Source organism: Trematomus bernacchii, unplaced genomic scaffold, assembly GCF_902827165.1.
Source record: "Trematomus bernacchii unplaced genomic scaffold, fTreBer1.1, whole genome shotgun sequence".
In the NCBI taxonomy this organism is placed as follows: Eukaryota; Metazoa; Chordata; class Actinopteri; order Perciformes; family Nototheniidae; genus Trematomus; species Trematomus bernacchii.
This window is the reverse complement of record NW_022987720.1, coordinates 21,585,253-21,598,090: the sequence shown is the minus strand read 5'-3', so window position 1 is coordinate 21,598,090 and position 12,838 is coordinate 21,585,253. Positions and strand designations below refer to the sequence as shown.

Here is a 12,838-nt window from a genome sequence, read left to right as displayed (position 1 = left end):
AATAAACAAGATCAACAAATATTTTGGAGCGCACTTCAACAAGCTACTAAACATATATAAATATGATAAATACAAATAAATGAGACCAAAATTAATTAGATCAAATATGTTGCAGTGCACTGTCACAACCTAGCAAAGCAAAATAATAGTTTTTTTCGATTATGTTGTTTTCGTAATTGTGGCAGGCCAAAATCGTAATTGCGATTAAAATACGATTAATTGCACATCCCTATCTAAAAACATTGTTTACTTGAAAACAAATTGCTCCAATTATTTTCTTTTTGAAATGTATTTCTGCACTGTACTCTACTAAAATGGAAACGATGGAAGTAAGAAAAATGGCTAATAGTGCAATCTGTTGGTACACGAAAGATGGAAATTAGAGCTGGGAAAGACATCACACCCAAGTCTGAAAAACAGCCGTGTTAGCTGTGTTTGGCGTTGTTAGCAATACCAGTTGATAATGACGCTGTACCGTACACTAAAGCATTATGTCCACAGATTAAAGTTTGACATTACGGTATGTACGACTGATCCAATGACCGAAATAAAACAAAACGGCTTCTAAACAATTTTTTGCTCGCAACTATCATGCTATTGATGCTCGGAGCAGCCATCTTTGATTTTGAGGTCGAGGTTGGTGGGGTTTTCCTGACTTCCCGAGTCGGATAACCATCTTCAGGAGGCAAACTCTGGATTCGTGACTTCCCAGTACAAATAGAACGCCCCCACTTGTTTGCCACATGCATGCATTACAACTATCATTTTATAAGGAGTGTTATCCCAAGTTCTCTGCTCATTTTCTACTCACCATGTTCGTAATTCGCAGTTTAGATGGTCTCACATTTTGTTGACTCTCAGTATTCGTTTAAAATAGATTTATCAAAAAGGGGTAGGTCGTGACAACAGCAGCCTAATTCCAGAGCTGCTGCACTAAGAGCATTGTTCAGTTCACCATTTAAGGCCTCTACCAACCTACATTTAAATACAGATTAATGATGACACACGTATCGTAGGATAAGCTACCCAGAGAGATTTGGATATGACAGAAAATGTGTTCGTTTTTTAACATTGCAGGAGCAGAGTTTGTTGAAGCAAATGCATGCCATCATTTGAAGAAGCTTTGTTTGCACCTTCAATACTATATATCTGGAAAAGCAGTATTCAAAAAAGGTTATAGATATATTGGTCTTAGTTTGGCCAGGCTGACTATTACAATGATTTTCAAGTCTGTTGTTTTTCTCCTTTACGTGCCGATGAGAAACCAACTAGAAGTAGGTTTGTAGTCTGGATGTATTCAGCACTTGCCTTCGTCTGTCAGGAACTATTCGTTCAGCAGAAGGAGTCTCAGTGGGTGTTAATTCTCCCTCGAGCAGACGGGATGTACCTGAGAAGCTACGACCAGTGGGAGGCAGAATAAACACAGGTCCAAATTCACTATTCTTTCAGTAAACACTCACACGTACATTACCCCAGATATTGTGTAATGACTTATGTAATGTTAACATTTATTTAAATTCAATATGTAAAATTACAAATATGTCAAAAAACATGGCGCACTCCCAGACGACATCTAAAACCATTTCTTGCTGACACAGGAAAGAGGAAAATGATTGACTTGAATGTCTTCTGATTGTTCCTCGCATACATCACTAACTACAACAAAAGTGGCCAGCACTCAAATGAGCAGTCAGAAATTAGCAGGGACATTTTGGACAAAAAAAGACGAGTGGTGGAAGAACGTGGTGACAGGCTCACACTCACTGCCATACTCGAACGTGCACATGCTAATCTTTGTGGGCTTCCAATCCACGAATAACATTTTTAGACAAGCCAATTAACAAGTAGGCCTGCAACTGACGTTTATTTTCATTATCAATGAATCTGCTGATTCTTTTCTACATTCATCTATTAATTGTTTCTTGTGTCTGTGTATTGTATTATACAAAGTGTCAGTAAGGATGAACATTTCCATTCTAGTTTCTTCATGTCTATGGTTTTCACTTTAAATATTTTATTTTGTCAGTCCAATTAAAACGTTATTCAGTTGAATATGAGAAAAATAGGGAAAAACAGAACATTTTCGTTTTTTTGGGAGGATGTCAAAGTATTTGCTGCTGTGTGAACATATTAAGTGTATTTAAGGATTCATTGATTATTTTTCTGTTGGTCGTCCACTAACTGAGAAGTTGGGTAATTGTTGCATTTTTATTAACAACACAATTATCCTATCTTTTAGTTATTATCTTTTAGTTATTATAATATACCTGAAATCCGCTTGATATGTCTGACTTCCAGTCCAGTTAAAATTTGTTTTTTCCGCCCACTTCAGCCCACCTTTTATTTCCTGTTATAGCACAATATCTATATTTATCACATGAATACATAACAGGCGCTGGAATAAATCTGGCTTTTATAAATGTTTGAGTGTGAAACAGAGTTCTCCAGAACAAAGATTTGAGTTGTACCAAATTGGAAATCTCAGCCACTGCGATGGAAAGCCTCAGCCGTGTGTATGTTGGTCAGCATCAGTGTGGAGAGAGCAGCTGAGCAGCACAGTGGGGGGGTCACAAGGCTGCTGTCAGCCCTGACACTCGAACTGCTGGGCCAGCAGCATCCTCCCCAGCGCGGATCTAACACCTGCGGTCACCACTGCTGCACCATCAGCTGCTTATCAGCCAGTGGAAACCCCCACAACTGTCTCTGTGAATGGCTGATGAGGAGTAGAGGTCGGGTGGTGACAACTGCCATGTCCTGTTAGCAGAATTGTAAACCTTAAGATCACCCTATTGTGCAAAATCCACTTTTTCATGTCTTTTATACATATACATGTGTCTCCTCTGTGTAAAGAGATTCTGAACGTTTCAGGAAAAAAGATTCTCTCTCTTTTTGTCCTGATCCATTTATATAAAAACCTGTCTGAAAATGAGCTGATCAGATTTTGGCCACTTTATGATGTCATAACGATTTGTTTGGCTTGTGTAACCATTAGCCAATCACCAACCAAGGTAACCCCCCCCCCACCTTATCACCTGAATCTCCTCCTAGAGCACATTGTGTTCTTTTTAACCAAATATCTCTCAGAGGGGCGTGGGGAGTGGCTCCTTATTTTCATCTAAAGTAACAGACAGAGAATCAGCACTTTTGAAACAGGGCTGAAACAGAGGGGATTATGGGATGCTGCAATGCATGATCTGTTTGGTATTTGGAGCCAAACACTTCAGAGACATGTTTTGTATATATCTGAGACCTATAATATATTGATGAAAAACAGTATAATAGGGGACCTTTAAAGAGAGCAGTACAATCAAGAGAGCACAAACCCCTATTGTGCATGTAACAAACATTTCAGGTGCCAACGTTTTATTCTCTTCTATAGTTATTTCTGATCACAGCTATGAATTTGAATAATGATATGTTTTTTTCCTTTCAGATGGAAGCACAGGGGACACGTGGTCTGTGTCCCTCTACCTGTCCCTGGTGGTGTCCCTGACGGCGCTCGTGGCCTTGGTGGTGCTGCTAGTGAACTGTGTGACCTGCTGCAAGGAGAGGGAGATCAACTTCAAGGTGAGGGTCCTGGCGGGCAGGTAGCCACACCTAAGGAAAACATGGAGCTGGGGGGGGGGGGGGGGGTTGTAGTGGGAAGTTATAGTTGAATGACAAACGTGATTTTACACATTCTTGTTTTCTGTTGATTTAGGAGTTTGAGGACCACTTTGAGGATGAGATCGACTTCACTCCCCCGGCAGAGGACACTCCTTCTATGCACTCCCCAGCTGAGGTGTACACCCTCGCTGTGTCCCCCGTGGCCCTGCCTGGGCCCCCCCCACCTCCAACCTCCTGTCAGCATCACAGGTCAGACACATGCACACTCACACACAAAAAATAAAGTCATAGCTACAAACGTAAAAATGACACATTGATAATGCATTTTTCCTGTCTTTGTCTCTTTGGTGTCCTGAAATATACACAGACCCTTTAATGCTAAACATTTAGAAAAAGTATGGATTATTGTTTTTTTCGTTGCTGTTATTGTCATTATAATACATACTCTGACATGCTGTATAGATGAGTTACTTCATTTGTATAGTCTTAATTAACATTGTTCTGTTGTTTAACAGAGGGATCAGGGGACGTCCAGGTAGCTCGTCACAGTCTGAGTTACATCCAAGAGATCGGCAATGGCTGGTTTGGCCAGGTAAGACTCGTTTTTCATTGTATTCATGTACATGTACAAGCATTAAAGCTACATGGATATTTTTTTCTGTATTTTTGTATTAGCCTAAAGTGTCGTCATGTATTAATAACAGGTCCTTCTGAGTGAAATCTACACGGATCCCGGTGGAGCCAGAGTGGTGGTGAAGGAGTTAAAAGCTAATGCAAGTGGCAAGGAGCAGAATGATTTCCTGCAGCAGGGGGATCCATACAGGTACACACATTCATTTCCACTAAACACTTTTAATTTGTTTCACATTGTACTTATCAGGTGATCTATAGTTACAATATTTGATTGATAAATTGTAGTTTTTATATTTTTTTTAATGACACCTTTACAAAACTGAGTATGCATTTTCAGTAAGAAATGCATACGTGAATGTGGACAGAAATAGCTCTATGACTGTATCACTGTAATGTGAGCAGCACCCTCTAACTTCCCTCGTAGACATTGCATCAGACAGAATCTCCTTTCAAATCTTACAGATATTATTTTAAGGTGTTAATGCGAAGCTAGTGAAGCCCTAATTAACATCAGTAGTAACGTGCTTTGTGTTATTGTGTCTCTACAGAGTGCTGCAGCACCCGAACATCCTCCAATGCCTGGGACAGTGTGTCGAGGCCATTCCCTTCCTGCTTGTCTTTGAGTACTGTGAAATGGTGAGTGACCGAAAGGCGCTGAATGTATTTACATGTATTTGCATAAACGACACAACCCCCTTTTTTTTTTTTACATTCTACTGTAGATCTGCAATTTTGAAACGTACTGCCTAATATTGGCTAATAATTCTTCCTTAATTGAACATGCAGTCCTGTACCAGTGTCCAAGTATTGAGAGTTTCTTTATTTACGGCTTGCTTAATCTACTGCTCAAAAGCTTCGTTAATTGAGAAATTTGAGAAAGATCTCATGTCAGTCTGTTAAGCTCACTAAAATTCCCAGGGCAAGACCCCTTTAAAAACTGTTCCGCAAGCATGCATATCTGACCTGCCCTAGTGACCATCCGGATTGAAAGCCTACTATCTCAATCTTAAATTAGCCGCTCTGTTCATCACAACATATTGAAGAGAGTCCTGCCATGGCAGCTGATTTATCCACTGCTTCCCTTCACCTATTCTGGGTGTGCATGCAGGAAGATCCCACCCCTCCCACCCCTACCTCCCCTACCTCCTTCTGCCTAAAGTTGCATGGCTTGTGTAAGCCTGGGACCTCTCACATTCCCACCTCACCCAGTAAAGCCACAGGCTCGATTTACGCTCCTCTGGTGTCGACTACACCAGTTGCTGTGTTTGTGCATTTTTATGGATAGCGTCTTGAGACCGTTGGAGACCGCTGAGTTCGGACTAAAGTCAACTAAGCTGTTCCTAAAGAAACCCGTGTGGTGCCCAGTGACCAATGCAAGAACCCAAAAACGTAAACCTAAAAATAAGCACCCCCTTGCTGTCTGTTTGATTTATCTCAACAAGACAAACTTTTACGATGAGAAGTATAGTAGCTTTTTGCACAATATAACTTCTTTATCTTATTAAGTAGGAGCAATAATATTCGAAACACCTCAAGATGTGATGATCTCCATCAACGAGAGCGCCTCAAAACCTGCCTTAGGATGTCAACATTTACTCAACTTTAATAGTCCATGCATGCTGCTTTCAGGGGTCCGATTTAACTGCTTTAGTTTATCAGTCAACTTAATTAGCTTTTGTTTTCTTGCATTTTCTTGTAATTGTAAGTAGGGCTGTGCGATTATGGCAAAAATCATAGTCACGATTATTTGGGTCAATAATTGATATCACGATTATTAAATACGATTATTCATTGACTTTGAAAACATCCATTTATTGAACTTTAAAACAAATACAAATAATAATTTGAACAGTATCTTTTGAACTGTTGATTACCCTGAACGTATAATTCAACTGAAAAACCAATACAAAAATTAATTAAATAAATGAAACATTTATATTTACATTTAAATAAATAATATCAAAATAATAAATACCAATAAACAAGATCAACAAATATTTTGGAGCGCACTTCAACAAGCTACTAAACATATGTAAATATGATAAATACAAATAAATTAGACTAAAATAAATTAGATCAAATATGTTGCAGTGCACTGTCACAACCTAGCAAAGCAAAATAATCGTTTTTTTCGATTATGTTGTTTTCATAATTGTGGCAGGCCAAAATCGTAATTGCGATTAAACTACGATTAATTGCACAGCCCTAATTGTAAGTATCTTTAGTTGCAACTGGTGATTATTTTATTTTCATAGTTTTTATACATGTATTTATCCTAATTACATTATATCAAATGACAATGATAAACAATGTCGCTGGTTTTGATGGTCCTACAGAGAGTGTACTTAAAGAGCTCAGACTTCTGCAAAGAGATTAATAAACAAAGGTTAATATGAATGCATCCCCACGGCTTTACAGAGCTCTAATGGTGTAGTTCAGATGATCAGTCCACAACTTTACTGTTTCATTCACTTAGAATTCCCTCAGGAGTTGGTAGAGACCAAAACTGAGCTAATAAAGGGTGAATATTGGAAATGCATTTGGCATGTGTCCAGAAACACCCCTCTAAACGTTGCTCGTAACGGCTGCATGTTTATAAAGCAACTGTTAACAACTTGTTTCCGCAGCCCCCAAGTGGGCAAAGCACGGACTGGGTTTAAACACTTATGTGATAACAATCACTCACTCCGCTTACAATCTTAACTTTACATCTCTATGTGAGGGTCCTGTTGAATTAGATGACCCTTGTCCCACCCTGCCAGTCATAAATCATCTTTGGTGTGTCTCTGTGTGGGTGCTGCATTGTGTGTGTTTGTGTGAGTGTATGAGACCCAGGTGTGTCTGGGTGGACTTGTCCACCCACTGACTCCTCGATGACAGGATACAGGATGTCCTTTTTTTGGTAACAGTTAATGAGTCTGTACAACCTGAGCCTTCACAGTTGTTTTACAGCGAAACATCACATCCTGCTCGTGGACTCAAATGTTCATTCTATGCATTAGTTGCGTTTCTGTAAATGTGCAGCGCGTAAAAAAATGATTTACACTCCTTGGATTTTGATTAACTTCTTCCATATGCATGCTGAACAAAATGAAACAGATTTCTGATGTTTAGTTGGCACCAATGCTCCGCCCCCACCCTGCCTCCCATTTGTCCCACATGGTAATGCTTTGGCTCATCGTGCCGGACATTACATAACTTTGAGGGGCCGGGGTATTGTCCAGCTGCCCGGTCCTGGCCCGGCTCCTGGCATTGTGGTCTTTCCCAGCCAGCTTTAGTGACGTCTGCGACAAGAGATGGAAATTAGTCAAGGTGAGTGACTTACCACAAGTGAGTGCGAGTCATTATGGAAGATGGCGTGGGAAGTCCTGGTCCTGTTTGTTGAAGGTGATAATTTGTGAGGCGAGCACAACTGACTGATGTCTATGCCCGTTATCCCTTGTTGGATAAAGAGCTTTGAGGACTGGATCCAAGTAGGATTGTCTTACACAAAACATGTTATCTTTCTTTAAATAAATACCTTACATGTTCCATACTTACCCATACAAACTCCCATATAATACTTAACTGCTAAAAAAGCGTTAAAACCCGCTTTGATCTTAAATGTCAAGCCAAAGTCGATTCGTCCGTGTCCTCCTACTTCTTCAGTCAATGTCAATCGGGATGCCAAAAGTTGAAATGTGACACCGCAGCTGCGCACTGGACAAAATTAATCCCAAAAAGCCAATATACTGTGTCGTTCCCTCGGACAGCCCTGTGATTGATGCCGTTTTTTCTGTCCCATATCACCCGTGCCGGGTAACCCTGACTCAAAGCATTTTCGACATCAAAATACATCAAGCAACTGGTGCAGGGGCACAGAATGCCACATACCACAGCCTGAGTGACAGCTTCTAATGCATGGATCTCCTGCCTGGTGCCCGGCCAGGACGTTAGTCAGACCCCTCTCTGGTTCAGGGTCTCGGACATAAGCCAGCTGACTTGTGGCTTTCCAAAGTTGTTGATCTCCTCCATTTATTACCGTCATTAAAGCAACAATTCTCACAGTGTTATGGAAGCGGTCTGTCATGGCATTTATTAAGTTGTGCATTACTGACCATGCGCTGCCTATAGGCGTATTTAGCATTATAATTTAGCTCGTGGGTAATGTTGCCTATATGTGGTCGGTGTCCTTTCTTTACTTCCATAGGCTATTAGGCTCTATTGATTGCAACCCATCCTTTTATATAACTTAGTTTAACAAAGACACTCTTTGCCTTTGCCATATCACATTACTTTAGTTTAGATTTCACATTAGCCTTTACTCAATGGACAAATAGTTTTTTATCTTACAAAAGTTAACAGTAATCTGAATATAGCCAATTTAAAGTATCCACGAGTGGCTTAGAGGATTTAATCCGCTTGACTTATTTTTTTTTTCTTTACATAACTCGATCATGAGATGGCTGAGCCAGAAATTAATCTGTGCATTAGGAACTTAGCACATACTTCTTTATTTAAGGGTCAGACACAAGGCCTAATTGTTTTTGCCTTTCAATGTTAATGTTGTTTTTTATAACAGCATTAAACCCTGCCTCTGAAACCCAGACCTAATCACCTGCTGCGGAGGCTTCACCGAAAAAGACGGGCAGCGGCTATCACTTACCATACATTGAATATAGCCCTTCTGTGAAGACAGCTTCTCAGAGCTGTTTTCGTGTGGGGGTAAATGTGGTCGACGCAAACTATGCTGCTTACGTAAGACGACTGATATAAGCTGCATGAAGTGAGATAGCCCAGGGAAAATTAAAGCCTTTGTAAACACACGGACACAAACGCTCAGTAACTGCATGTGATTGAACAAAAGCCTCCCCACCTCATAGACAGTGGGGAATCTCATGTGTGTACATTATGTTCCTAGTAGCTTATTCCTCAGGGAAGCTCGGTTCTCCGGCTAATCACAAGTCTCCTTCACTCCAACACTGTGGTGAACATGATCTCAAAAGAAGAACGCACAACTTAAAGGACCCTTTGCTTTACAGTTAAAGACACTATCTTTCAAATGTCCTCTGCCCGTATACAACAAATGTGTCCCGACCATTACACAGTCTGCTACATGTTGGGGAATGATAACTACAGTTTCCCACCAGCTCTGTGAACCTGCACACGGCTTGATGTAATTCAGATGTACAGCCCCTCAGGACTCAGTCCAACCACAGAGAGATCTTTGAGCCTGTGATCCCAAAAGAGCTGTAGATGTTCATCTACTTATCTGCAGATTTTTTTTTTCTCGATTGATCATTTGGCATATTCGATTAATAGTAGAACATGTCCGAAACAGTTTCTCAAATTGATGACTGTGTATTTCATGTATTGTACTGTTTAAGATGATATAAAACGATAGTTACGTATGTAACTACGGTTCTATGAATACTGGATGACCGCCAGAGGCGGTGCTTTAGCACTGGATATCTTCTGTCTCGCGCATGCGTAGGTCGAATATTTATATCAACAAAGTCACGTGTGACCTCGTATGACCCCGGAAGGTATAAGTTCCGGTGTTGTCAACGAGTTCAGTTCTATGGAATCTTCTCGCGGAAACACAAGATTCCGAGTGACCAAGAACTCTGGCGGTCATCCAGTATTCATAGAACCGTAGTTATATACGTAACTATCGTTCTATTTCATACTTACTGACCGCCAGAGGCGGTGCTTTAGCACTGGATGACCTATACCAACAGAGTCACGAGGAAGTCTGAATACTCCCCCTATAAGGATGGCCTAGGCGGACTCTGCAGGAGGACCACACCCAGCGGGTGAGGGGCGGCAACATTCACCCTGTAGTATCTGGCGAATGTGCTCAGAGATGCCCATGTGGCCGCAGCCCATATGTCCTCCAGGGGCACACCTCTCAAGGTCGCCCATGACGTGGAGACACTCCTGGTAGAGTGGCACTTTACTCTGGGTGGCAAGGGACGGTCATTCGCCTTGTATGCCCGGGCAATGACGTCCATGATCCAGTGGGACAAGCGCTGTTTTGAGAGCGCACAGCCCCTTCTAGGACCACCGTAACACAGAAAGAGCTGTTCAGACTGACGCATGCCTGCGGTAGTCTGGACATAAGCTCTAAGGGTCCGCACCGGGCCTAGGAGTCTTGACCTCTCTTCCCCCTCTCCTGATGGGGGGTCAAACCGTGCCAGCTGGATAGGCCGATTAAAATGAGAGCGTGCCAGCACCTTAGGGAGGAACGCTGTGTTCGGCCAAAGGTGACACCTGAGCCATCTGAGTTCCACCTCAGACACGAGCTGTTCACGGACAAGGCCTGAAGCTCGCTTACACGCTTTGCTGAGGTGATGGCAAGAAGGAAAGCAGTCTTAGCTGAGAGCCACTTCAGTTCTGCCTGTAACAAAGGTTCAACAGGAGGCAAGCATAGGGCATCCAGCACCAAGGGCAGGTCCCATGTAGGGGCCCTTGGGATATTCGGGGGGCGAAGCCTCAGAGCTCCCCTTTAAAAAGAGGGATACCAGCCTATGGCTCCCCACTGTGCTGTTGTCAGCCCTTGCGTGTTGAGCTGATATAGCAGCCACATACACCCTGACGGTAGCGGGACACCGGCCGTCGTCCAGGAGGGACTGAAGGAACTCAAGGGTCGTAGGTACCGAGCAATATGCTGGGTCCTCATTTCGCCCTTGGCACCAGTCAAAAAAACAGTTTCCACCTGTTTTCGTACTGCCTACGAGTAGATGGTGCCCTAGCATTTGAGAATAGTCTTCCTGACAGACTCTATGCAGTCGCTCAGCAGTGGGTCGGGCCCTCCAGTGGCCAGACCCACAGCTGGAGGTGGCAGGGGTCGGGGTGCCACATCCGACCCTCCAACTGAGACAAGAGGTCCTTCCTGTTGGGGAGACGCCAAGGCGTCCCACAGCAGAGTCTGTGCAGCAGATGGACAGGCCCGCGCCTAGCTGGGTTAAACAAGGAAGTTTAACAGGACAGCCTAGCCAGGCGGCTCCTGCTAGAATCAAGCAACACGCCTACCAGGAGCGGGGGCGAGAACACTGCCTTCACTGGTTGAGTTGATAACGAATTCCAGATGCAGCATAACCGGGAGCGGGTGCAAGAACACAGCCTCCACTCGCCGAACACAGAGAGGGATGTAAATGTCCTACACCCACGTTACCAGCAGAGAGAGCGGGAGCGAGAGCACTGCCTTCACCTAGGTGGATTAGATAAGGACATTTAACAGGGCAGTTTAGCCAGGCAGCTGCTGCTAGAATGAAGCAGCGCGTCTACCAGGAGCGGGGGCGAGAACACCGCCCTCACTGGTTGAGTTAATAACGAATGCCAGATGCAGCGTAGGCGGGAGCGGGGTGCGACAACACAGCCTTCACCAGCTACCTGCTGAACGGAAAGAGTAGAGCAACGCTCCTACTCGCCGAACACAAAAGGGATGTAACTACACCCATGTTACCAGCAGAGGGAGCGGGAGCGAGAGCACTGCCTTCACCTAGCTGGAAAAAACAAGAAGTTTTAGCAGGACGGCTTATCCAGTCGGCTGCTGCTAGAATAAAGCATCACGTCTACCAGGAGTGGGGGCGAGAACACTGCTTTCGCTGGTTGAGTGACTGTGTCCAGAGCCACCCAATGAAGGTTAGGCTCTGAGAGGGGTTCAGACAACTCCTCTCCATGTTCACCCTGAGGCCTAGCCGGGCGACATGAGAGAGAAGGAGAGCCGTGTCCTGGATCGTCTGTAACCGGATGGTGCACAGATTAACCAGTCGTCTAAGGAGAGGGAGAGTCCAAATGGGAGCACCCTGAACTGGAAATGACGACCTCTGAAGGCAAAGCGAAGAAACTGCCTGTGATGAGGCACAATAGGCACATGAAAATAAGCGTCCTTCAAGTCGACGGACGTGAACCATTCCCCCCTGGCCACGGTACGAAGAACGTCCGCTGTGCTCAGCACATGGAAAGGTAAAATCTTTAGGAACTTGTTGAGTCCCCTCAGATCGAGGATTGGGCGAAGTCCACCGCCTTTCTTCCTTACCAGGAAGTAGGTCGAGTAGAAGCCCGGGCTGTGAGATGGGGTCCACAGGCTCGATTACACCCTTGGCAAGGAGGACTGACAGCTCCTGGTTTAGGGCGATTTATTTTGCCGGGTCGCTTATGGTGGTCATTTTGACCCGGCTGAAGACTGGGGGCCAGCGTCGGAACTGAAGCTTGTACCCTTGGGTTAAGGAAGCGCTAAGAGCATCCTGCTGCAGGGAAGCTGAGAGGGCGAGCATGAGGTGCCTACATGGCCCATGCGCGCCGCTGCATCGTAAGCCTTAGTGAGCAGGTCATCAGTGACCCAACATTGGAGTCGAGGGCACCTGGCCTCCGACCTCAGAGCTTCGTCAGGGGAAACTATGAGGGAAGCAATGGTAGGCTCAACAGCCGGCGTGTGGTCAAGGCCAACTCTTGCCGCATCCTGCATGGCTACCAAGGCTCGGCCATCGGACGTAAGACTGTAAAGAGCCTTAGTGTCCCTCCAGCATGCATGTAACTCCCTCAGATACTCACAAGAGGGAGGAACAGTGCGGGTGGCGGGTGCCGGAGTGCGCCTAAAGAACGCACTGGCAGG

The 12,838-nt window shown here is 44.0% G+C and overlaps 1 protein-coding gene across 1 annotated transcript in view; it reads left to right on the top strand.

Annotated features, from left to right (window-relative positions):
• The window catches only part of lmtk2 (lemur tyrosine kinase 2), a 35,526-nt gene that overhangs the window by 4,994 nt on the left and 17,694 nt on the right, over window positions 1–12,838 (top strand). The window contains 6 exon segments of the mRNA XM_034142364.1: window positions 3,434–3,567; window positions 3,701–3,817; window positions 3,819–3,855; window positions 4,122–4,198; window positions 4,311–4,429; window positions 4,788–4,875. Coding sequence (XP_033998255.1) covers window positions 3,434–3,567; window positions 3,701–3,817; window positions 3,819–3,855; window positions 4,122–4,198; window positions 4,311–4,429; window positions 4,788–4,875 — 572 coding nt within the window.